The sequence below is a fragment of the Scyliorhinus torazame genome, chromosome 12 (assembly GCF_047496885.1).
Source record: "Scyliorhinus torazame isolate Kashiwa2021f chromosome 12, sScyTor2.1, whole genome shotgun sequence".
Taxonomy (NCBI): Eukaryota; Metazoa; Chordata; class Chondrichthyes; order Carcharhiniformes; family Scyliorhinidae; genus Scyliorhinus; species Scyliorhinus torazame.
Genome location: NC_092718.1, coordinates 87,916,990 through 87,943,354, shown reverse-complemented (window position 1 = coordinate 87,943,354; position 26,365 = coordinate 87,916,990). Strand labels below are relative to the sequence as shown.

Genomic DNA, 26,365 nt, shown 5'->3' with positions numbered 1-26,365 from the left:
TATTTATTTTATATATTATAAACTTGGCGTACCCAATAATATTTTTCCAATTCAGAGGCAAGTTAGAGTGGCCAATCCACCTAGCCTACACATCTTTGGGTTGTGGGGGTGAAACCCACACAAACACGGGGAGAATGTGCAAACTCCACACGGACAGTGACCCAGAGCCAGGATCGAACCCAGGGCCTCTGCGCCATGAGGCAGCTGTGCTAACCGCTTTGCCACTGTTCCATGCAACAGGTGATAATATTTTCGATTGAATTCGCAGCAAGCTGTCATCGAACTGACAGGTGCACAACAGTTCTTTGAAAATGTGAATAATGAGCGGTTGGTAGATGAGGATAAGCTGCCCAGCGGGGATGGGTTCCAGTACTTACAGGTTCAGGATTATGTTGGGAAGCAGTACTGACCCTCCCACAGCGCAGCTCTCCCCCAGTACTGACCCTCTGACAGTGCAGCACTCACTCAGTACTGACCCTCTGACAGTGCAGCACTCCCTCAGTACTGACCCTCTGACAGTGCAGCACTCCCTCAGTACTGACCCTCTGACAGTGCAGCACTCCCTCAGCACTGACCCTCTGACAGTGCAGCACTCACTCAGTACTGACCCTCTAACAGTGCAGCACTCCCTCAGTACTGACCCTCTGACAGTGCAGCACTCCCTCAGTACTGACCCTCTGACAGTGCAGTCCTCCCTCAGTACTGACCCTCTGACAGTGCAGCACTCCCTCAGTACTGACCCTCTGACAGTGCAGCGCTCCCCCAATATTGACTCTGTGACACTGCAGCACACCCTCAGTACTGACCCTCTGACAGTGCAGCACTCTCTCAGTACTGACCCTCCGACAATGCAACACTCCCTCAGTACTGACCCTCTGACACTGCAGCACACCCTCAGTACTGACCCTCTGACAGTGCAGCACTCTCTCAGTACTGACCCTCCGACAATGCAACACTCCCTCAGTACTGACCCTCTGACAGTGCAGCATTCCCTCAGTACTGACCTCCGACAATGCAGCACTCCCTCAGTACGGACCCTCTGACAGTGCAGCATTCCCTCAGTACTGACCCTCGGACAGCGCACCTCTCTCTCAGTACTGACCCTCCGACAGCGCAGCTCTCCCTCAGTACTGACCCTCTGACACTGCAGCACTCCCCCAGTACTGACCCTCTGACAGTGCAGCACTCTCTCAGTACTGACCCTCCGACAATGCAACAGTCCCTCAGTACTGACCCTCTGGCAGTGCAGGACCCCCTCAGTACTGACCCTCGGATAATGCAACACTCCCTCAGTACTGACCCTCCGACAATGCAACACTCCCTCAGTACTGACCTCCGATAATGCAGCACTCCCTCAAAACGGACCCTCTGACAGTGCAGCACTCCCTCAGTACTGACCTCCAACAATGCAGCACTCTCTCAGTACTGACCCTCTGACAGTGCAGCACTCCCTCAGTACTGACCCTCTGACAGTGCAGCATTCCCTCAGTACTGACCCTCTGACAGTGCAGCACTCCCTCAGTACTGACCCTCTGACAGTGCAGCATTCCCTCAGTACTGACCCTCTGACAGTGCAGCACTCCCTCAGTACTGACCCTCTGACAGTGCAGCACTCCCTCAGTACTGACCCTCTGACAGTGCAGCACTCCCTCAGTACTGACCTCCAACAATGCAGCACTCCCTCAGTACTGACCCTCTGACAGTGCAGCACTCCCTCAGTACTGACCCTCTGACAGTGCAGCACTCCCTCAGTACTGACCCTCTGACAGTGCAGCACTCCCTCAGTACTGACCCTCTGACAGAGCAGCACTCCCTCAGTACTGACCCTCTGACAGCGCAGCTCTCCCTCAGTACTGACCCTCCGACAATACAACACTGCACTGTCCGAGAGTTGTATACCTTGAAAGTTTTTAATGGTTGATTCAACTGCTCCCAGGAATTGCCTCAGTGTATTACCCTCGTTAACAAGGTTCTAATATCCTCCAGATGAATCCTTACCCTGAATTTGTTTCTTGTCTTTGAACCATCGTATTCGGGCTGGAGGTTTACTCCGAGGCACAGTGCAGATCAACTCCACATCCCCATTCTCGACTGGGTCATCGCCATTCACTTCAACCACTGGTTTCGGGGGCACTGAAATATCAATCAGTTCATAATGAGTCAGAATTTGAGCAACTGAGCAATCATCGCTTGGTCAACAACAAACAATTATAATAATAACCTTTTATTGTCACAAGTATGAAGTTACTGTGAAAAGCCCCTAGTCGCCACATTCCGCTGCCTGTTCGGGTAAGCTGGTATGGGAATGAACCCGCGCTGCTGGCCTTGTTCTGCATCACAAACCAGCTGTCTCTAACATCTTCAATGGTCAGTCCATCCACAAACATTCACTCCCTCCATCACCGACGCACAGTGACAGCCGTGTGTACAATCTACAAGATGCACTGCAGGAACTCACCAAGGCTACTTGGGCAGCACCTTCCAAACCCACGACCACACCCTCCAAACCCATGACCACTAGCATCTAGAAGAACGAGAGCAGCAGATACCTGGGAACCCCACCACCTGGAGGTTCCCCTCCAAGTCACTCACCACCCTGACTTGGAAATATATCGCCGTTCCTTCACTGTCACTGGGACAACAGCCTGGAACTCCCTCCCTATCAGCACTGTGGGTGTACCTACATGACGTGGACTGCAGCAATTCAAGAAGGTGGTTCACCATGACCTTCTCAAGGGGCAATTAGGGACAGGCAATACATGTTGGCTTAGTGTTAGAAAATAGATTTTCCATCCTACCTACTAGCAGGATTTCTCGGTTCCGCCGGAGGTGACCTCCCCTAGTGGTGAACCTGGTGGTAAAGGATGTGAGTCACGCAAAATGCCGTAGTCATCAGTCATGGAGGATCCCACCGGATCCCACTGCCGAACTGCCTTCACTGCCGGAAAACATGACACGGTGCGGCCAGATAATCATCCTCTCCCTATTTCATATTTGTGTGTCTTGTGAATGAGCTATATTGAAGTTTAAGCTTAATTTATATTTTTGCAGCCGTGAGTTAAGGAAACCTGAATTCGAGTTTCACGTTAAAAGATACCTGCATTTAAATGAAGTTTAATGAGGGAAATAAAACCTGCGCCGTTGCCCAGCAACAAAGAGCCCGCATAGACAACAAAAAAAGTTACTCTTCAGTTGGAAGAAGGAGACCCTGAGGTGAACAAACTCCTGGAGCAGGCAGGACAGCACAGAGTGACAGACAGCAAGTATCTAGCTCAAGAAGAGGGTTTCATAAAGCAGCGAGGGACAGGAAAATGTCCCAGCTGAGGCAAAGAAACAAGGACAGGGATCCTCTCCTATCATCTACTGGCACACAATCCGCTATCTGTAAAACCAGCACCTTCACCAACAACTTCACGTCTCTATTCAACAGCGAGATCGGGCGGTACGATCCGCACTGCTCCGGGTCTTTGGCCTTCTTTAAAATGAGCGGTACAGAGGCCTATGGCAGTGAGGTGGGGGGTGGGGGTCGGGGATCAGCTCTCCCCTCATCATCGACTCATTACACATGCCAACTCCAACCAGTCCAAAAACCGTATCATCCCATCATCTCCCATCAGAAGCTCCGAGTTATGCAACCTCCGATAGAAGGCCTCAAAAAACCCACTCACCCACTCCGGCTCCGACACCACCATGCCCCTCTCATTCCTCACCATTCCAATGTCTCTCACCGCCACCTGCTTCCTCAACTGATGCGTAAGCATTCTACTCGCTTTCTCCCCATACTCATAAACCGCCCCTCTGGCTCTACGCAGTTGTCCGTGGACAACAACCCTTCTCCGTGGACATCAGCCCAAACTCCATCTGGAGCCTATGCCTCCTTCAGTATCACCTCCTCAGGCACCACTGAATATCTCCGGTCTACCCTCAGAATGTCCTTCACCAACCTCAGCTTCTCAGCCCACTCCACTCTCTCCCTGTGCTCACGAATCAGTATAAATTCTCCCCTGACTACTGCCTTCAGTGCCTCCCACAGTGTGGAGGCAGAAACCTCCCCCCCGTATTATTTCGGATGGCCACCTGACTCTCGCACAGACCCCCTTGACTGTCAGTAACCCCACATCCAACCTCTGCTGTGGCCGCGGAGCCTCACCGGCACCACCCGCAAATCCACCCAGTGCGGCGCGTGGTCACAGACCACAATCGCCGAATATCCGATCCAATCACCCCCAACAACGTGTTGTCTAACACAAAGAAACCAATCCGTGAGTACATCCTGTGCACGTGCGAGAATTACAAAAACTCCTTTGCTCTCAAGCCATCTTAAGCCTTCAAACTCCTTAAATATGCATAAATGTGCTACTGTTTGACTGGGCCTTTTAAATCTGGTACCTTCCACGTAATTAACCAAATTAGGGGGCTGCCCACCCTCCTCCCCTCTCACTGATCAGCCGTACCCCCTCTTTAGTCAAGTCCCCCATGGTGGGCATTCTATTGGCACAGCGGTATATCTTAGAGATTGCGTGGAAGCCAAAACTTGAATGCACGTGACATTTCACAGCAGAAGAACACCGTAAAGAGAGGTTGAAACCCTGGAGATGGATCCTTGGTGAAGACCACCGAGAGATAGTGCCGTTTAGGAGAAGACTCCAAGGCGTGTGTTTTGAGAGCAGGGATTGGAAATCCTCGTGTGAAAGGCAGAGTTCCAGGTGGCTCACAATGTACACAAGCACCAGGGATGGGGTGGGAGTGCAGTGGGGGGGGGGGGGGGGGGGGGGGGGAGAATTGATGAGAAATCCATAGAAGTTGTTCTGAGTGGCATCTGTCACTTAGTTTCAGAGTGCGGGGCATCAGACCACAATTTTCCGATTGGTTTACTGTTGCTGTATATTTAATGAGAAGGTTAGAGATTAGAGTATAAAACAGATTTTGCTACTGTATTATCATTACAAGCCTCTATATATATGAAGATATAGCTGGGGTGAAGGAGTGGCATAGTATAGTTATTTTTTTCTTGTTTAATCTCTAACTCTCTAACACTGCAGCGCTCCCTCAGTACTGACCCTCGACAGTGCAGTGCTCCCTCAGTACTGACCATCCAGTAGTGCAGCGCTCCCACAGCACTGGCGCTCCGACAGGATATTCGGCGGGGGCGGGAATCGCGCCGCGCCGGTTGGCGGCCCCCCCCCCCCCCCCCCCCGGCGAGGGTGGAGCCCTCCCTCAGTACTGACCCTCTGACAGTGCAGCACTCCCTCAGTTCTGACCCTCCGACAGTGCAGCATTCCCTCGATACTGACCCTCTGATAGTTGTAGCCACCTGGGTTGGCCACTTCCCGACTTAAAATGGAGATCCGCAAAGAATGCAGGGAAATTAAGTCAAGCCAGGAAAAACTAGCAGTGCAAAGTTTCCTGTGTATTAGAACTTGCAGAAACCCAGACAGCACTGAAACTAACAACCATCCGCATATTAATGAGCGATCCCCGGGAACAATTGGAAACATTTAAGGTGAATAAGGCCAAGCCAGACTCCTTGGCGTCAGCAGGAGCCAAGACAAAGGAAGGCCAACGGACACTCAGGAACCGCCCAGCGATCAGGGAACAGCTCCAATATTGGAGAAATCGATCCAAGTGATCAGAACGTAGTCCAATCAATTGGAACCAGATATGGGGTCCACCCCGAATGGCGCGAAGCCCCTGGGGATTATAAAGTAGAGTCCCCAAGTTCAATTCGTTCTTCTTGGCAGGGTCTCTCAGCAGCTCGAAACAATCCTTGACAGTGACCTGCCTAGCTGCTACATCAACCAAATAAGTCTCCAGTCAACGCACACTACGAGATAGGCGCTCCTAGCTACCAGTCTATACCAGCTTTGAATCCTGCAGACTCAGAATCGAACAAAAGGCCATTTATTCCCCTGACCTGGTGGGCCATTCCGAAGCTAAGTATCGGCTTTTTAGTGATCGAGATAGTCTAGTAAGTAGAGTTTTATGCACGAGTAGTGATTGACTGTGTATAATAAATGTGTTTTGATTTGAAACTTACGAACTGGTGTATTGAGTTATTGATCAGAACTTGAACCTCGTGGTGGTATCATAAAGGTACCTGGCGACTCTAGAGCAAAGGTTATAGAAACAGAGCAAATGAAGTAATGACACAACGAGCAACATTTAAGAGCCAACCAAAAGTTAGCAACATAGTGCAGCACTCCCTCAGTACTGACCCTCTGACAGTGCAGCACTCCCTCAGTACTGACCCTCTGACAGTGCAGCACTCCCTCACTACTGACCCTCTGACAGTGCAGCACTCCTCAGTACTGACCCTCTGATAGTGCAGCACTGCCTCAGTACTGACCCTCTGACAGTGCAGCACTCCCTCAGTACTGACCCTCTGACAGTGCAGAACTGCCTCAGTACTGACCCTCTGACAGTGCAGCACTCCCTCAGTACTGACCCTCTGACAGTGCAGCACTCCCTCAGTACTGACCCTCTGGCAGTGCAGCACTCCCTCAGTACTGACCCTCTAACAGTGCAGCTCACCCTCAGTACTGACCATCTGACAGTGCAGCACTCCCTCAGTACTGACCCTCTGACAGTGCAGCACTCCCTCAGTACTGACACTCTGACAGTGCAGCACTACCGCAGTAATGACCCTCTGACAGTGCAGCACTTCCTCAGTACTGACCCTCTGACAGTGCAGCACTCCCTCAGTACTGACCCTCTGACAGTGCAGCACGCCCTCAGTACTGACCCTCTGACAGTGCAGCACTGCCTCAGCACTGACCCTCTGACAGTGCAGCACTCCCTCAATACTGACCCTCTGACAGTGCAGCACTCCCTCAGTACTGACCTCTGACAGTGCAGCACTCCCTCAGTACTGACCCTCTAACAGTGCAGCACTCACTCAGCACTGACCTCTGACAGTGCAGCACTCCCTCAGTACTGACCTCTGACAGTGCAGCACTCCCTCAATACTGACCCTCTGACAGTGCAGCACTCCCTCAATACTGACCCTCTGACAGTGCAGCACTTCCTCAGTACTGACTCTCTGACAGTGCTGCACTCCCTCAATACTGACCCTCTGATAGTGCAGCACTCCCTCAGTACTGACCTCTGACAGTGCAGCACTCCCTCAGGACTGACCCTCTGACAGTGCAGCACTCCCTCTGTACTGACCCTCTGACAGTGCAGCACTCCCTCAGGACTGACCCTCCGACAGTGCAGCACTCCCTCAGTACTGACCCTCTGAAAGTGCAGCACTCCCTCAGTACTGACCCTCTGACAGTGCAGCATTCCCTCAGTACTGACCCTCTGATAGTGCAGCACTCCCTCAGTACTGACCCTCTGACAGTGCAGCACTCCCTCAGTACTGGCCCTCTGACAGTGCAGCACTCCCTCAGTCCTGACCCTCTGACAGTGCAGCACTCCCTCGGTACTGATCCTCCGATAGTGCGGCGCTCCCTCAGTACTGACCCTCTGACAGTGCAGTGCTCCCTCAGTACTGACCCTCTGACAGTGCAGCACTCCCTCAGTACTGACCCCCTGACACTGCAGCACTCCCTCGGTACTGATCCTCTGATAGTGCAGCACTCCCTCAGCACTGACCCTCTGACAGTGCAGCACTCTCTCAGTACTGACCCTCTGACAGTGCAGCACTGCCTCAGTACTGACCTCTGACAGTGCAGCACTCCCTCAGTACTGACCCTCCGACAGTGCAGCACCGCCTCAGTACTGACCGTCTGACAGTGCAGCGCTCCCTCAGTACTGACCCTCTGACAGTGCAGCACTCCCTCACTACTGACCCTCTGACAGTGCAGCACTCCTCAGTACTGACCCTCTGATAGTGCAGCACTGCCTCAGTACTGACCCTCTGACAGTGCAGCACTCCCTCAGTACTGACCCTCTGACAGTGCAGAACTGCCTCAGTACTGACCCTCTGACAGTGCAGCACTCCCTCAGTACTGACCCTCTGACAGTGCAGCACTCCCTCAGTACTGACCCTCTGGCAGTGCAGCACTCCCTCAGTACTGACCCTCTAACAGTGCAGCTCACCCTCAGTACTGACCATCTGACAGTGCAGCACTCCCTCAGTACTGACCCTCTGACAGTGCAGCACTCCCTCAGTACTGACACTCTGACAGTGCAGCACTACCGCAGTAATGACCCTCTGACAGTGCAGCACTTCCTCAGTACTGACCCTCTGACAGTGCAGCACTCCCTCAGTACTGACCCTCTGACAGTGCAGCACGCCCTCAGTACTGACCCTCTGACAGTGCAGCACTGCCTCAGCACTGACCCTCTGACAGTGCAGCACTCCCTCAATACTGACCCTCTGACAGTGCAGCACTCCCTCAGTACTGACCTCTGACAGTGCAGCACTCCCTCAGTACTGACCCTCTAACAGTGCAGCACTCACTCAGCACTGACCTCTGACAGTGCAGCACTCCCTCAGTACTGACCTCTGACAGTGCAGCACTCCCTCAATACTGACCCTCTGACAGTGCAGCACTCCCTCAATACTGACCCTCTGACAGTGCAGCACTTCCTCAGTACTGACTCTCTGACAGTGCTGCACTCCCTCAATACTGACCCTCTGATAGTGCAGCACTCCCTCAGTACTGACCTCTGACAGTGCAGCACTCCCTCAGGACTGACCCTCTGACAGTGCAGCACTCCCTCTGTACTGACCCTCTGACAGTGCAGCACTCCCTCAGGACTGACCCTCCGACAGTGCAGCACTCCCTCAGTACTGACCCTCTGAAAGTGCAGCACTCCCTCAGTACTGACCCTCTGACAGTGCAGCATTCCCTCAGTACTGACCCTCTGATAGTGCAGCACTCCCTCAGTACTGACCCTCTGACAGTGCAGCACTCCCTCAGTACTGGCCCTCTGACAGTGCAGCACTCCCTCAGTCCTGACCCTCTGACAGTGCAGCACTCCCTCGGTACTGATCCTCCGATAGTGCGGCGCTCCCTCAGTACTGACCCTCTGACAGTGCAGTGCTCCCTCAGTACTGACCCTCTGACAGTGCAGCACTCCCTCAGTACTGACCCCCTGACACTGCAGCACTCCCTCGGTACTGATCCTCTGATAGTGCAGCACTCCCTCAGCACTGACCCTCTGACAGTGCAGCACTCTCTCAGTACTGACCCTCTGACAGTGCAGCACTGCCTCAGTACTGACCTCTGACAGTGCAGCACTCCCTCAGTACTGACCCTCCGACAGTGCAGCACCGCCTCAGTACTGACCGTCTGACAGTGCAGCGCTCCCTCAGTACTGACCCTCAGACAGTGCAGCACTCCCTCGGTACTAATCCTCTGATAGTGCAGCACTCCCTTAGCACTGACCCTCTAACAGTGCAGCACTCCCTCAGTACTGACCTCTGACAGTGCAGCACTCCCTCAATACTGACCCTCTGACAGTGCAGCACTCCCTCAATACTGACCCTCTGACAGTGCAGCACTTCCTCAATACTGACCCTCTGATAGTGCAGCACTCCCTCAGTACTGACCTCTGACAGTGCAGCACTCCCTCAGGACTGACCCTCTGACAGTGCAGCACTCCCTCAGTACTGACCCTCTGACAGTGCAGCACTCCCTCAGGACTGACCCTCCGACAGTGCAGCACTCCCTCAGTACTGACCCTCTGACAGTGCAGCACTCCCTCAGTACTGACCCTCTGACAGTGCAGCATTTCCTCAGTACTGACCCTCTGACAGTGCAGCACTCCCTCAGTACTGACCCTCTGACAGTGCAGCACTCCCTCAATACTGACCCTCTGACAGTGCAGCACTTCCTCAGTACTGACTCTCTGACAGTGCAGCACTCCCTCAATACTGACCCTCTGATAGTGCAGCACTCCCTCAGTACTGACCTCTGACAGTGCAGCACTCCCTCAGGACTGACCCTCTGACAGTGCAGCACTCCCTCAGGACTGACCCTCCGACAGTGCAGCACTCCCTCAGTACTGGCCCTCTGACAGTGCAGCACTCCCTCAGTACTGACCCTCTGACAGTGCAGCATTCCCTCAGTACTGACCCTCTGACAGTGCAGCACTCCCTCAGTACTGACCCTCTGACAGTGCAGCACTCCCTCAGTACTGGCCCTCTGACAGTGCAGCACTCCCTCAGTACTGACCCTCTGACAGTGCAGCACTCCCTCGGTACTGATCCTCTGACAGTGCAGCACTCCCTCAGTACTGGCCCTCTGACAGTGCAGCACTCCCTCAGTACTGACCCTCTGACAGTGCAGCACTCCCTCGGTACTGATCCTCCGATAGTGCGGCGCTCCCTCAGTACTGACCCTCTGACAGTGCAGTGCTCCCTCAGTACTGACCCTCTGACAGTGCAGCACTCCCTCAGTACTGACCTCTGACAGTGCAGCACTCCCTCAGTACTGACCCTCTAACAGTGCAGCACTCACTCAGCACTGACCTCTGACAGTGCAGCACTCCCTCAGTACTGACCTCTGACAGTGCAGCACTCCCTCAATACTGACCCCCTGACAGTGCAGCACTCCCTCAATACTGACCCTCTGACAGTGCAGCACTTCCTCAGTACTGACTCTCTGACAGTGCAGCACTCCCTCAATACTGACCCTCTGATAGTGCAGCACTCCCTCAGTACTGACCTCTGACAGTGCAGCACTCCCTCAGGACTGACCCTCTGACAGTGCAGCACTCCCTCTGTACTGACCCTCTGACAGTGCAGCACTCCCTCAGGACTGACCCTCCGACAGTGCAGCACTCCCTCAGTACTGACCTTCTGACAGTGCAGCACTCCCTCAGTACTGACCCTCTGACAGTGCAGCATTCCCTCAGTATTGACCCTCTGATAGTGCAGCACTCCCTCAGTACTGACCCTCTGACAGTGCAGCACTCCCTCAGTACTGGCCCTCTGACAGTGCAGCACTCCCTCAGTACTGACCCTCTGACAGTGCAGCACTCCCTCGGTACTGATCCTCCGATAGTGCGGCGCTCCCTCAGTACTCACCCTCTGACAGTGCAGTGCTCCCTCAGTACTGACCCTCTGACAGTGCAGCACTCCCTCAGTACTGACCCCCTGACACTGCAGCACTCCCTCGGTACTGATCCTCTGATAGTGCAGCACTCCCTCAGCACTGACCCTCTGACAGTGCAGCACTCTCTCAGTACTGACCCTCTGACAGTGCAGCACTGCCTCAGTACTGACCCTCTGACAGTGCAGCACTCCCTCAGTACTGACCCTCCGACAGTGCAGCACCGCCTCAGTACTGACCGTCTGACAGTGCAGCGCTCCCTCAGTACTGACCCTCAGACAGTGCAGCACTCCCTCGGTACTAATCCTCTGATAGTGCAGCACTCCCTCAGCACTGACCCTCTAACAGTGCAGCACTCCCTCAGTACTGACCTCTGACAGTGCAGCACTCCCTCAATACTGACCCTCTGACAGTGCAGCACTCCCTCAATACTGACCCTCTGACAGTGCAGCACTTCCTCAATACTGACCCTCTGACAGTGCAGCACTCCCTCAGTACTGACCCTCTGACAGTGCAGCACTCCCTCAGGACTGACCCTCCGACAGTGCAGCACTCCCTCAGTACTGACCCTCTGACAGTGCAGCACTCCCTCAGTACTGACCCTCTGACAGTGCAGCATTCCCTCAGTACTGACCCTCTGACAGTGCAGCACTCCCTCAGTACTGACCCTCTGACAGTGCAGCACTCCCTCAGTACTGGCCCTCTGACAGTGCAGCACTCCCTCAGTACTGACCCTCTGACAGTGCAGCACTCCCTCGGTACTGATCCTCCGATAGTGCGGCGCTCCCTCAGTACTGACCCTCTGACAGTGCAGTGCTCCCTCAGTACTGACCCTCTGACAGTGCAGCACTCCCTCAGTACTGACCTCTGACAGTGCAGCACTCCCTCAGTACTGACCCTCTAACAGTGCAGCACTCACTCAGCACTGACCTCTGACAGTGCAGCACTCCCTCAGTACTGACCTCTGACAGTGCAGCACTCCCTCAATACTGACCCTCTGACAGTGCAGCACTCCCTCAATACTGACCCTCTGACAGTGCAGCACTTCCTCAGTACTGACTCTCTGACAGTGCAGCACTCCCTCAATACTGACCCTCTGATAGTGCAGCACTCCCTCAGTACTGACCTCTGACAGTGCAGCACTCCCTCAGGACTGACCCTCTGACAGTGCAGCACTCCCTCTGTACTGACCCTCTGACAGTGCAGCACTCCCTCAGGACTGACCCTCCGACAGTGCAGCACTCCCTCAGTACTGACCCTCTGACAGTGCAGCACTCCCTCAGTACTGACCCTCTGACAGTGCAGCATTCCCTCAGTACTGACCCTCTGATAGTGCAGCACTCCCTCAGTACTGACCCTCTGACAGTGCAGCACTCCCTCAGTACTGGCCCTCTGACAGTGCAGCACTCCCTCAGTACTGACCCTCTGACAGTGCAGCACTCCCTCGGTACTGATCCTCCGATAGTGCGGCGCTCCCTCAGTACTGACCCTCTGACAGTGCAGTGCTCCCTCAGTACTGACCCTCTGACAGTGCAGCACTCCCTCAGTACTGACCCCCTGACACTGCAGCACTCCCTCGGTACTGATCCTCTGATAGTGCAGCACTCCCTCAGCACTGACCCTCTGACAGTGCAGCACTCTCTCAGTACTGACCCTCTGACAGTGCAGCACTGCCTCAGTACTGACCCTCTGACAGTGCAGCACTCCCTCAGTACTGACCCTCCGACAGTGCAGCACCGCCTCAGTACTGACCGTCTGACAGTGCAGCGCTCCCTCAGTACTGACCCTCAGACAGTGCAGCACTCCCTCGGTACTAATCCTCTGATAGTGCAGCACTCCCTCAGCACTGACCCTCTAACAGTGCAGCACTCCCTCAGTACTGACCTCTGACAGTGCAGCACTCCCTCAATACTGACCCTCTGACAGTGCAGCACTTCCTCAGTACTGACTCTCTGACAGTGCAGCACTCCCTCAATACTGACCCTCTGATAGTGCAGCACTCCCTCAGTACTGACCTCTGACAGTGCAGCACTCCCTCAGGACTGACCCTCTGACAGTGCAGCACTCCCTCAGTACTGACCCTCTGACAGTGCAGCACTCCCTCAGGACTGACCCTCCGACAGTGCAGCACTCCCTCAGTACTGACCCTCTGACAGTGCAGCACTCCCTCAGTACTGACCCTCTGACAGTGCAGCATTCCCTCAGTACTGACCCTCTGACAGTGCAGCACTCCCTCAGTACTGACCCTCTGACAGTGCAGCACTCCCTCAGTACTGGCCCTCTGACAGTGCAGCACTCCCTCAGTACTGACCCTCTGACAGTGCAGCACTCCCTCGGTACTGATCCTCCGATAGTGCGGCGCTCCCTCAGTACTGACCCTCTGACAGTGCAGTGCTCCCTCAGTACTGACCCTCTGACAGTGCAGCACTCCCTCAGTACTGACCCCCTGACACAGCAGCACTCCCTCGGTACTGATCCTCTGATAGTGCAGCACTCCCTCAGCACTGACCCTCTGACAGTGCAGCACTCTCTCAGTACTGACCCTCTGACAGTGCAGCACTGCCTCAGTACTGACCCTCTGACAGTGCAGCACTCCCTCAGTACTGACCCTCCGACAGTGCAGCACTGCCTCAGTACTGACCGTCTGACAGTGCAGCGCTCCCTCAGTACTGACCCTCAGACAGTGCAGCACTCCCTCGGTACTGATCCTCTGATAATGCAGCGCTCCCTCAGTACTTACCCTGACAGTGCAGCACTCCCTCAGTACTGACCCTCTGACAGTGCAGCACTGCCTCAGTACTGACCCTCTGACAGTGCAGCACTCCCTCAGTACTGACCCTCCGACAGTGCAGCACTGCCTCAGTACTGACCGTCTGACAGTGCAGCGCTCCCTCAGTACTGACCCTCCGACAGTGCAGCACTCCCTCGGTAATGATCCTCTGATAGTGCAGCGCTCCCTCAGTACTGACCCTGACAGTGCAGCACTCCCTCAGTACTGACCCTCTGACAGTGCAGCACTCCCTCAGTACTGACCCTCTGACAGTGCAGCATTCCCTCAGTACTGACCCTCTGACAGTGCAGCACTCACTCAGTACTGACCCTCTGACAGTGCAGCACTCCCTCAGTACTGGCCCTCTGACAGTGCAGCACTCCCTCAGTACTGACCCTCTGACAGTGCAGCACTCCCTCGGTACTGATCCTCCGATAGTGCGGCGCTCCCTCAGTACTGACCCTCTGACAGTGCAGTGCTCCCTCAGTACTGACCCTCTGACAGTGCAGCACTCCCTCAGTACTGACCGTCTGACAGTGCAGCGCTCCCTCAGTACTGACCCTCAGACAGTGCAGCACTCCCTCGGTACTGATCCTCTGATAATGCAGCGCTCCCTCAGTACTTACCCTGACATTGCAGCACTCCCTCAGTACTGACCCTCTGACAGTGCAGTGCTCCCTCAGTACTGACCCTCTGACAGTGCAGCACTCCCTCAGTACTGACCGTCTGACAGTGCAGCGCTCCCTCAGTACTGACCCTCAGACAGTGCAGCACTCCCTCGGTACTGATCCTCTGATAATGCAGCGCTCCCTCAGTACTTACCCTGACACTGCAGCACTCCCTCGGTACTGATCCTCTGATAGTGCAGCACTCCCTCAGCACTGACCCTCTGACAGTGCAGCACTCTCTCAGCACTGACCCTCTGACAGTGCAGCACTCTCTCAGTACTGACCCTCTGACAGTGCAGCACTGCCTCAGTACTGACCCTCTGACAGTGCAGCACTCCCTCAGTACTGACCCTCCGACAGTGCAGCACTGCCTCAGTACCGACCCTCTGACAGTGCAGCACTCCCTCAGTACTGACCCTCTGATCGTGCAGCGCTCCCTCAGTACTGACCCTCAGACAGTGCAGCACTCCCTCGGTACTGATCCTCTGATAATGCAGCGCTCCCTCAGTACTTACCCTGACAGTGCAGCACTCCCTCAGTACTGACCCTCTGACAGTGCAGCACTCTCTCAGTACTGACCCTCTGACAGTGCAGCACTCCCTCAGTACTGACCCTCTGACAGTGCAGCTCACCCTCAGTACTGACCATCTGACAGTGCAGCACTCCCTCAGTACTGACCCTCTGACAGTGCAGCACTCCCTCAGTACTGACCCTCTGACAGTGCAGCACTCCCTCAGTACTGACCCTCTGACAGTGCAGCACTCTCTCAGTACTGACCCTCTGACAGTGCAGCACTCTCTCAGTACTGACCCTCTGACAGTGCAGCACTCCCTCAGTTGACCCTCCAGTAGTGCATGGGGAACCCCTCAGCTCCGCTGTGTAACTATTTAAGCGATTTGTGAGTTCTCAGACGTCCTTTGATCAAATTACTTGCTCGCAAACACAGAGTGGGTCATTAGTCTCCATGGACAGGGTAATTACCGAACAATTTAAACTTCAGCCTGTCAAAGAATTACCAGCTGCAGCCTGCAGTTATGTTGGAAGCAATGACTTACAAACATCTCCCCAGCAGTTACCCAGCTTCCCAGGACCTTCACACCATTCCTCATGCATATTATTAGATCTCTTAAAACAGGTGTAATGAATGCCACCTGAACTCTCGCATCCGTTTAGCCGATCCTTAAAATCTGCCCCTTTGACCGACTGTTTGGTTAGTAGTCTTCATTGATTTTTATGTGTCCATATGTTAACGTGTGTCTCAACAGGGCCACTGCTGAGAGTCTGTTGGCCCCCGCCTTGCCCCCAGCAGTGGCATCTGGAACTCGGGAGGAGTGGGTGTGGGTGGGGAGGGTGGAATGGTACACAGTCTCAGGATTAGGGGTCAGCCAGTTTGGAGGGAGATGAGGAGAAATCTCTTCACTCTGTGAGATTGTCAAGGTTTGCAATTCTCAAGCCAAGAGAGTCGGGGTGCCCTGTCACTGAATATATTCAAGACTGAGATCAACAGATTTATGAGCACAAAGGGGGGGAGAGTGGAGCTGGAGAGAAGATCAGCCATGATATTATTGAATGGGAGCAGCAGGGTCAATGGGACGAATAGCCTGATCCCCTTTTCTTGTGTCATTATAATTTGAGTATTGTTTTTTTTAAGAAATATTTTTATTCTCCATTTTCACATTTTCTTCAGAATTTACACCCAACCAACAAACAGTAAATGGTAACGAATACAATGTCAATCCCCCTGCCCAACAACAACGATCCCATCCTCCCATCACCCCCCAAACAACGGCCCACCTGACAATATAAGCATCAAATAAAACAAACCCTCCCAAGGTGGAAAACAAAAGGAAAAAAGAAAAAAGGAATCAGGAATCGCCTATGGTCACCATTGACATATACAGTCCACCCCCCCAACCTCCACCCTCTAATATTCAATGCCATTCAATCCCCGAAAGAGTAGCGTGAATGACACCCATGAATTGTAGACCCCCCCCCCCCCAGACTCCTCCCCTCCACTTCCTCTTGTAAACTCCTCCCCCAACCTCGGTTCCTTTCCCCCAAACTTTTCACCCTGGCTAGACTCACCGAAACCTGTTCTACCGGGCTCGATGGCCGCAGCCCCTCTCCCCAGCTCACTCCCATTCAGCGTGGACGCCCCCGCCCGGGTCTCCTTCCCCCTTTCCCGGTCCCAGGAAAACCAAGAAATTTTTAGCACACAACCCCCGCATACACACCCATGCCTCAAAGACCCATCATTGCAAATGAAAGTCCCATCTCCTCCCTTGTCCAAATATATACAGCGTCCACTCATTTAGTATGTACACCAACACGCAGTGAAAAAATAAAGTTACATGCGGCTACATCGGTACATGACCATTTCTCAATTCAGCCACAGTCCTTCTGACTTCGCAAACTCCTCCGCTGCTTCCGCCGTCCCGAAACAAAAGTCCTTGGATTTGTAGGTCACCCTCAACTTAGCTGGATATACTATGCTGCACTGCACCTTGCTGATATACAGTGCCTTCTTCACCCGGCTGAATGAATCCCGCCACCTCGCCAGCTCCACCGTAAAGTCCTGGTATATGCGCATAACAGCTCCAGCTCACTGCACCACCCGCTTCTGCTTGGCCCAGCACAGGACATTTTCCTTTACACTGTACCTACGGAAACACTGAATTACTACTCTTGGTGGCTCACTCGCCTTTGGTATAGGCCTCCACGACCGATGAGCCCGATTCAGTTCATATCGGGAGGGATCGTCCCCCTCCCCCAATAGCGTCGCCAACATCGTGGCAAAATACTCCGTTGGCCTCGGGCCTTCCACCCCTTCGGGCAGACCCACGATCCTCAGATTCTGCCGCCTGGATCTGTTATCCATGTCTTCCATTTTGGCTCGCAGACCCTTGTTGGTCTCTATCACCCTCCGCAACTCCTTGCCCATTGAGGTGAGTTGATCACTGTGCTGCGATAATGCCTCTTCAACTTCCTTCAGTGTCTCACCTTGCTCCAGCACCTCCGCCGCTGCGCTTGATACCGCGCCCTCACCGGGGCAATCGCCTCCTCCACCAGAACTTTCAATACCGCCCCCATCTGCTTCTTCATCACTTCTATGTGTTTTGTGAACTGTTTTTCAAGATCCACAGCTATCAACTTGGTCATTTCTTCTGCTGTGAGCGATGCGGCCTCCCCTGGTGCCCCAGCCTCCGCTTTCCTTACAGTTCCTGCGCTGACTTCCGTTAACCCCCTTTTTCACGGCTGTTTTTCTCCCAAACTTGGACATTTCTCTTCCATGTGCATTCTTACAGCCTTTTCAGCCTCCGTTGCCCCTGGGACCGGGCGTTAAAACTCCAAAATTCCTATTCCCGAGCAGGAGCCCTCCAGTGTGCGGCTGCCTCCCGCCAGCCGTCACTGGAAGTGATAATTTGAGTATTGTTGAAAAGGAGTGACACCCTGCCGACACTTTTCGCCTGGCACACATTTCACAAGAACACTAAATCTCAACAGAGAACAACAATTTATACCACATGAATTGACGGTGCTGATTAGTTGGCAAGTGAGCTCTGATTGGTAACGGTGTTGCCATTGTAAGGGCCCTTCCTGTTTTTTCCCTGTATATTCCCTTTTTCCCTCTTCCTTTCCTGATTCTTGGATGATTAATGGACCTGTGACTTTCAGGCAAAATAGCTTGCAGGTGGCCTGTGCCTTTGATGCAAGCAGGGAATTTCAGTAGCAGGAAATATAAGTGATGATCGGTTTGACTGATTTGGCTGGTGGCCAATGAATTGGCCTAATAGTTGGTGCTCTGCCCGGTAACAGATGGTGATTGGATCCGTTCCCACTGAAATGATTCACAGACCTAAAGAGGTTTCAGTTTCACTTTGGCAGCTAAGAGAGAAAACCCCTCTTTTTTTCCCCACTCTGTTTTCTGCAGAAATAACCGAAAGGCCACTGTGGGAACCAACTCTCTCGCTCTCTGCAGAATAGTCTGATGCTGATCCAGAATCTGATAACTCTCTCTGCAGAAAAGTTTTGATGTGAAGCTACGGGTCTTTCCTGGAGAAGCTGTGAGTAAGATATTGCTAACTGCAAGGAAGATTATTACAGGGTGTAGACCAGAGACTTTAATCCTCACTCATACTGTGAAGAAAGTGCACTAAAGAACTGATCATCTGGAGGAAAGACTCTTATCTTTTGACCATGATCCTTATTATTTTTACCCCTTTCTACCCTTCTGTATTTGCCTGTTTTGTGTATGTGGGTAGAGGGTGAGACAGTTAAAGGGGAGTCAGGTATTAGTTTGTCATCAACTAGTTATATTCACCAGGTTAAAGTCTGATGTTGTCAGACTTCTTACTGTGTCCACCCCAGTCCAACGCTGCATCTCCACATCATGATTATATTCACTGCATATTTCATATTTGTACTTGTTATATGTAACCAGTAATTGTGTTGAAATGTGCAAACCTGGTGACTAGAATTATTGGACAGCCAACGGCAAAGGATTTCCCGTATTTTATTTGAATCGTTGGTTAATTCACCATCGCTGTGGGAGGAGTGGGGCTGGAATTGACCGCGCACTTGCCTAGGGTGTTGTAACACCAGGAGAATGCACCAGGGAACAATTAACTGCCAAGTTTTTGTTTAAATTCAAACCAAGCAAGTCGACTCTGATTGGTTCAGACATTGCCATAGGGAGTGAACCAGGGAATGGCTCTCCCCCCAACTCTTGTCAAGTGAAAAAAGGTGCAAAGTGAGGACATGATCTTTCTGTTTGCAAAGAACAAAGCCCCGTGTGGCAATATATGTAGCTTCTAACACACGTAAGTGAGTCACACTTTGGGTCTGACTGAGAATATTGAATTGTTTTTCAGTGCAAGTCTCTGCACAATAATGGCTGTTCAGCAGGTGCTACACAAATGTTATCATTGTCCAAGATTAAGATTGCTCCTGTGAAGCACTTTGGGATTTTTACTACATTAAAGGCGCCATATAAATTAATGTCGACATCAGGGGCGGGATTCTCCGATATCGGCGCGATGTCCGCCGACTGGCGGCAAAAATGGCGCGAATCAGTCCGGCATCGCGCCACCCCAAAGGTGCGGAAGTCGCGCCGGACTGATTTCCGCCCCGCCGGCTGGCGGGAAAGGCCTTTGGTGCCCCGCCAGCTGGCGCGGAAATGACTTTGCTGGGCGGCGCATGTGCGGGGGCGTCAGCGGCCGCTCACGGCATCCCCGCGCATGCGCAGTGCAGGGGGTCTCTTCCGCCTCCGCCATGGTGGAGGCCATGGCGAAGGTGGAAGGAAAAGAGTGCCCCCACTGCACAGCCCCGACCGCGGATAGGTGGACCCCGATCACGGGCCAGGCCACCGTAGGGGCACCCCCGCCCCCGAGGCCAGATCGCCCCGCGCCGCCCCCAGGACCCCAGAGCCCGCCCACGCCGCCATGTCCCGCCGTCCCAAAGGTGGTTCAATCCACGCCGGCTGGCGTGGGTTGACAGCGGCAGGACTTCGGCCCATCGCGGACCGGAGAATCGCATGGGGATTCCCGCCGACCGGCGCGATTCCCGCCCCCGCCGAATCTCCGGTGGCGGAGAATTCGCGACACAGCGGGGGCGGGATTCACGCCGGACCCCGGCGATTCTCCGACCTGGTAGGGAGTCGGAGAATCGCGCCCCAGAGCTTATTTGAAGTTCCCTCTGAATTTCTGTGACAAATCCCTGGACAGCATTAGTCCCAGTTTCAGTCTGTAGATCCTTCAATGACTCTCTACGTTGATCACCTGGGAATCTGCTCCAAACAAACCTCAACCAATAACATTCATGCCTCAGGGAACTCCAAACGCTTCTGTAATGAGAACTGGGTCCCTTCACTGTGTTACATCCATCAACTTTCAGCTTCCAGCCCTCCAGTCACATACCCATGTCTCCCTGAAATATGGTCGCAAACTGGGAGGAGAGAGGCATTGCACACCTACACACACACACACACTCATACACTTACTCACACATCCACACCCACACACACTCATACATTCACACACACTCATACACTCACACCCACACTCACCAACACACTCTCATACATTCACACACAGTCATACACATACGCACACTCATACATTCACACCCACCCACACACACTCATACACATACATTCACATACACACACACTCATACATTCACAGCCTCCCACACACATTCATACATTCACACACTCATATACTCACAAACACACTCACACACCCACACACACACTCATACATTCACACACACACATAGACTCACACACACACTCATTCATTCATACACACCAACACACATCATCATACACTCACTCACACACCTATACACACACACATACACACACTCATGCACACACACTTATACACTCACTCACACAGACACACACACACTTATATACTCACACACCCTCACATAAACACTTGCACTCACAGACAGAAACTCACACACACAGCCACACACTCACAAACACCCATACATTCATGCAGCCACTCTCACACATACGTATACACTCACAGACATTCATACACACACTCACACACCCATACACTCACAGACACACACACTTATACACACACACAGACACTCGCACACACACACATTCATACACACTCATACATACACTCACACACTAACTCATGCACTCACACACACTCACCCATACACACACAGACACTCAAACACACATATACACTCACAGACAGACACACACGCACTTATACACTCACAGACAGACACACACACACTTATGCACTCATACACGTTCACATACACACTCACAGACAAGCTCACACACACACACTTATACACTCACAGACACTCACATACACACAGACAGAAACTCACACACACAAGCTCATACACTCACACAGACACTCTCACACACAATTATACACTCAAACAGACACTCACACATACACACACTCACTCACACATGCACTCAAACACACTCACTCCCACACTGTCACACACACACACCCACAGACACACACACGCTCACACTTACACTCACACACTCTCACAGGCACACACACTCAAACACAAAAAAAGAGAAAACAATGTGCGTGTGCAAGAGCATGAGTGAGTGTATAAATGTGTGTGCATGAGTGTATGATACTTACATAGACACTCACATAAAGAAACTCACACCGACACACACTCACTCACACACACATTCATAGACACAATCTCATAGACACACACACTCTCGCACACTCACAGACACTCACACTCACATTCTCACACACACAAGCACACAGGCAGTCACACATTTTCACACTCACGGGTAGACACACAGACACTGACACACACAATCACACACAGACACACACTCATAGGTACACACTCACACAATCACACACAGACGATCACACACACTCACACAGATACACACACACAGGCACACACAGACGCTCACACACACTTATACTCTCATACATTCACTCACATGCACGCTCACAGACACACTCACACACATATACTCACACAGACACACACATACTTACACATTCACACGGACACTCATATACACACTCACACACACAGACACAGAAACTCACGCACACTCACAGACACACTTATACACTCACACAGATACTCACATACACACTCACTCACACACACAACCATACACTCACACAGACACTCACATACACACTTATACACTCACATACGCACAGACAATCACACACTCAATCACACACATATTCACAGACACACTCAAACACACGCAGACACACACTCACAAACCCACATGCTGAGACACACACACACACAGGACACTCTGTCACACAGAGACTCTCACACACCCACATGCTGACACACACACACACAGGACACTCACTGTCACACAGAGACTCTCACACACCCACATGCTGAGACACACACACACACACAGGACACTCACTGTCACACAGAGACTCTCACACACCCACATGCTGAGACACACACACACACACACAGGACACTCACTGTCACACAGAGACTCTCACACACCCACATGCTGAGACACACACACACAGGGCACTCACTGTCACACAGAGACTCTCACACACCCACATGTTGAGACACACACACACAGGACACTCACTGTCACACAGAGACTCTCACACACCCACATGCTGAGACACACACGCACAGGACACTCACTGTCACACAGAGACTCTCACACACCCACATGCTGACACACACACACAGGACACTCACTGTCACACAGAGACTCTCACACACCCACATGTTGAGACACACACACACACACACACACACACAGGACACTCACTGTCACACAGAGACTCTCACACACCCTCTTGCTGAGACACACACACACACTCACACACACAGGACACTCACTGTCACACAGAGACTCTCACACACCCACATCTTGAGACACACACACACATACACACACAGGACACTCACTGTCACACAGAGACTCTCACACACCCACATGCTGAGACACACACACACACACACACAGGACACTCACTGTCACACAGAGACTCTCACACACCCACATGCTGACACACACACACACAGGACACTCACTGTCACACAGAGACTCTCACACACCCACATGCTGAGACACACACACACACACAGGACACTCACTGTCACACAGAGACTCTCACACACCCACATGCTGAGACACACACACACACACACAGGACACTCACTGTCACACAGAGACTCTCACACACCCACATGCTGAGACACACACACACAGGGCACTCACTGTCACACAGAGACTCTCACACACCCACATGTTGAGACACACACACACACACAGGACACTCACTGTCACACAGAGACTCTCACACACCCACATGCTGAGACACACACACACACACAGGACACTCACTGTCACACAGACTCTCACACACCCACATGCTGAGACACACACACACACACACACACACAGGACACTCACTGTCACGCAGAGACTCTCACACACCCACCTGCTGAGACACACACACACACACACACACACACAGGACACTCACTGTCACACAGACTCTCACACACCCACATGTTGAGACACACACACACACACACAGGACACTCACTGTCACACAGAGACTCTCACACGACCACATGCTGAGACACACACACACACACACACACACACAGGACACTCACTGTCACACAGAGACTCTCATACACGCACATGCTGAGACGCACACACACACACACACACAGGACACTCACTGTCACCAAGACTCTCACACACCCACATGCTGAGACACACACACACACACACACACACAGGACACTCACTGTCACACAGAGACTCTCACACACCCACATGCTGAGACACACACACACACACACAGGACACTCACTGTCACACAGACTCTCACACACCCACATGCTGAGACACACACACACACAGGACACTCACTGTCACACAGAGACTCTCACACACCCACATGCTGAGACACACACACACACAGGACACTCACTGTCACACAGAGACTCTCACACACCCACATGCTGAGACACACACACACACACACAGGACACTCACTGTCACACAGACTCTCACACACCCACATGCTGAGACACACACACACACAGGACACTCACTGTCACACAGAGACTCTCACACACCCACATGCTGAGACACACACACACACAGGACACTCACTGTCACACAGAGACTCTCAAACACCCACATGTTGAGACACACACACACACACAGGACACTCACTGTCACACAGAGACTCTCACACACCCACAAACGGACACACACACACACACACTGGACACTCACTGTCACACAGAGACTCTCACACACCCACAAACGGACACACACACACACACACTGGACACTCACTGTCACACAGAGACTCTCACACACCCACATGCTGAGACACACACACACAGGACACTCACTGTCACACAGAGACTCTCACACACCCACATGCTGACACACACACACACAGGACACTCACTGTCACACAGAGACTCTCACACACCCACATGTTGAGACACACACACACAGGACACTCACTGTCACACAGAGACTCTCACACACCCACATGCGGACACACACACACAGGACACTCACTGTCACACAGAGACTCTCACCCACCCACATGCTGAGACACACACACACACACACACACACACACAGGACACTCACTGTCACACAGAGACCCTCACACACCCACATGCTGAGACACACACACACACACACACACACAGGACACTCACTGTCACACAGAGACCCTCACACACCCACATGCTGAGACACACACACACAGGACACTCACTGTCACACAGAGACGCTCACCCACCCACCTGCTGAGACACACACACACACACACACACACACAGGACACTCACTGTCACACAGAGACCCTCACACACCCACATGCTGCGACACACACACACACACACACACACAGGACACTCACTGTCACACAGAGACTCTCACACACCCACATGCTGAGACACACACACACACACACACAGGACACTCACTGTCACACAGAGACTCTCACACACCCACATGCTGAGACACACACACACACACAGGACACTCACTGTCACACAGAGACTCTCACACACCCACATGCTGAGACACACACACACAGGCCACTCACTGTCACACAGAGACTCTCACACACCCACATGCTGAGACACACACACACACAGGACACTCACTGTCACACAGAGACTCTCACACACCCACATGCTGAGACACACACACACACACAGGACACTCACTGTCACACAGAGACTCTCACACACCCACATGCTGAGACACACACACACACACAGGGCACTCACTGTCACACAGAGACCCTCCCACACCCACATGCTGAGACACACACACACACACACACAGGCCACTCACTGTCACACAGAGACTCTCCCACACCCACATGCTGAGACACGCACACACACACACACAGGCCACTCACTGTCACACAGAGACTCTCACACACCCACATGCTGAGACACACACACACACACACAGGGCACTCACTGTCACACAGAGACTCTCCCACACCCACATGCTGAGACTCACACATACACACACAGGACACTCACTGTCACACAGACTCTCCCACACCCACATGCTGAGACTCACACACACACACACAGGCCACTCACTGTCACACAGAGACTCTCACACACCCACATGCTGAGACACACACATACACACACAGGACACTCACTGTCACACAGACTCTCACACACCCACATGCTGAGACACACACACACACACACAGGGCACTCACTGTCACACAGAGACTCTCCCACACCCACATGCTGAGACTCACACATACACACACAGGACACTCACTGTCACACAGACTCTCACACACCCACATGCTGAGACACACACACACACACACAGGGCACTCACTGTCACACAGAGACTCTCACACACCCACATGCTGAGACACACACACACAGGACACTCACTGTCACACAGAGACTCTCACACACCCACATGCTGACACACACACACACACACACAGGACACTCACTGTCACACAGAGACTCTCACACACCCACATGCTGAGACACACACATACATGGCAGATTTCCCCCAAAAATGACAACGTGTTATTTGGCCAGAAAAATAAATTGCGGCTGCTGTTGCGAATGGAATCAGAATGGGAACTTCCTGCACTTAGTCAATTTTGAAGGGGGTGCGTCTTGCATCGGCATAGTAATGATAATAATTTTTATTACTGTCACAAGTAGGTTTACATTAACACTGCAATGAAATTACTGTGAAAAGCCCCACTCGCCACATTCCGACACCTGTTCTGGTACTAAGGGAGAATTCAAAATGTCCAAATTACTTAACAAGCATATCTTTCGGGACTTGCGGGAGGAAACCGGAGCATCCAGAGGAAACCCACACAGACACAGGGTGAACGTGCAGA

At 52.7% G+C, this 26,365-nt stretch overlaps 1 protein-coding gene across 3 annotated transcripts in view; it reads right to left on the bottom strand.

Annotated features, from left to right (window-relative positions):
- cadm4 (cell adhesion molecule 4) overlaps positions 1–26,365 on the bottom strand; it is a 667,928-nt gene that overhangs the window by 210,305 nt on the left and 431,258 nt on the right. For all 3 annotated transcript variants that reach the window (XM_072468958.1, XM_072468960.1, XM_072468959.1), the window contains exon 4: positions 1,999–2,133. In XM_072468958.1, the coding sequence (XP_072325059.1) occupies positions 1,999–2,133 (135 nt within the window). The remainder of the gene's footprint in view (positions 1–1,998; positions 2,134–26,365) is intronic.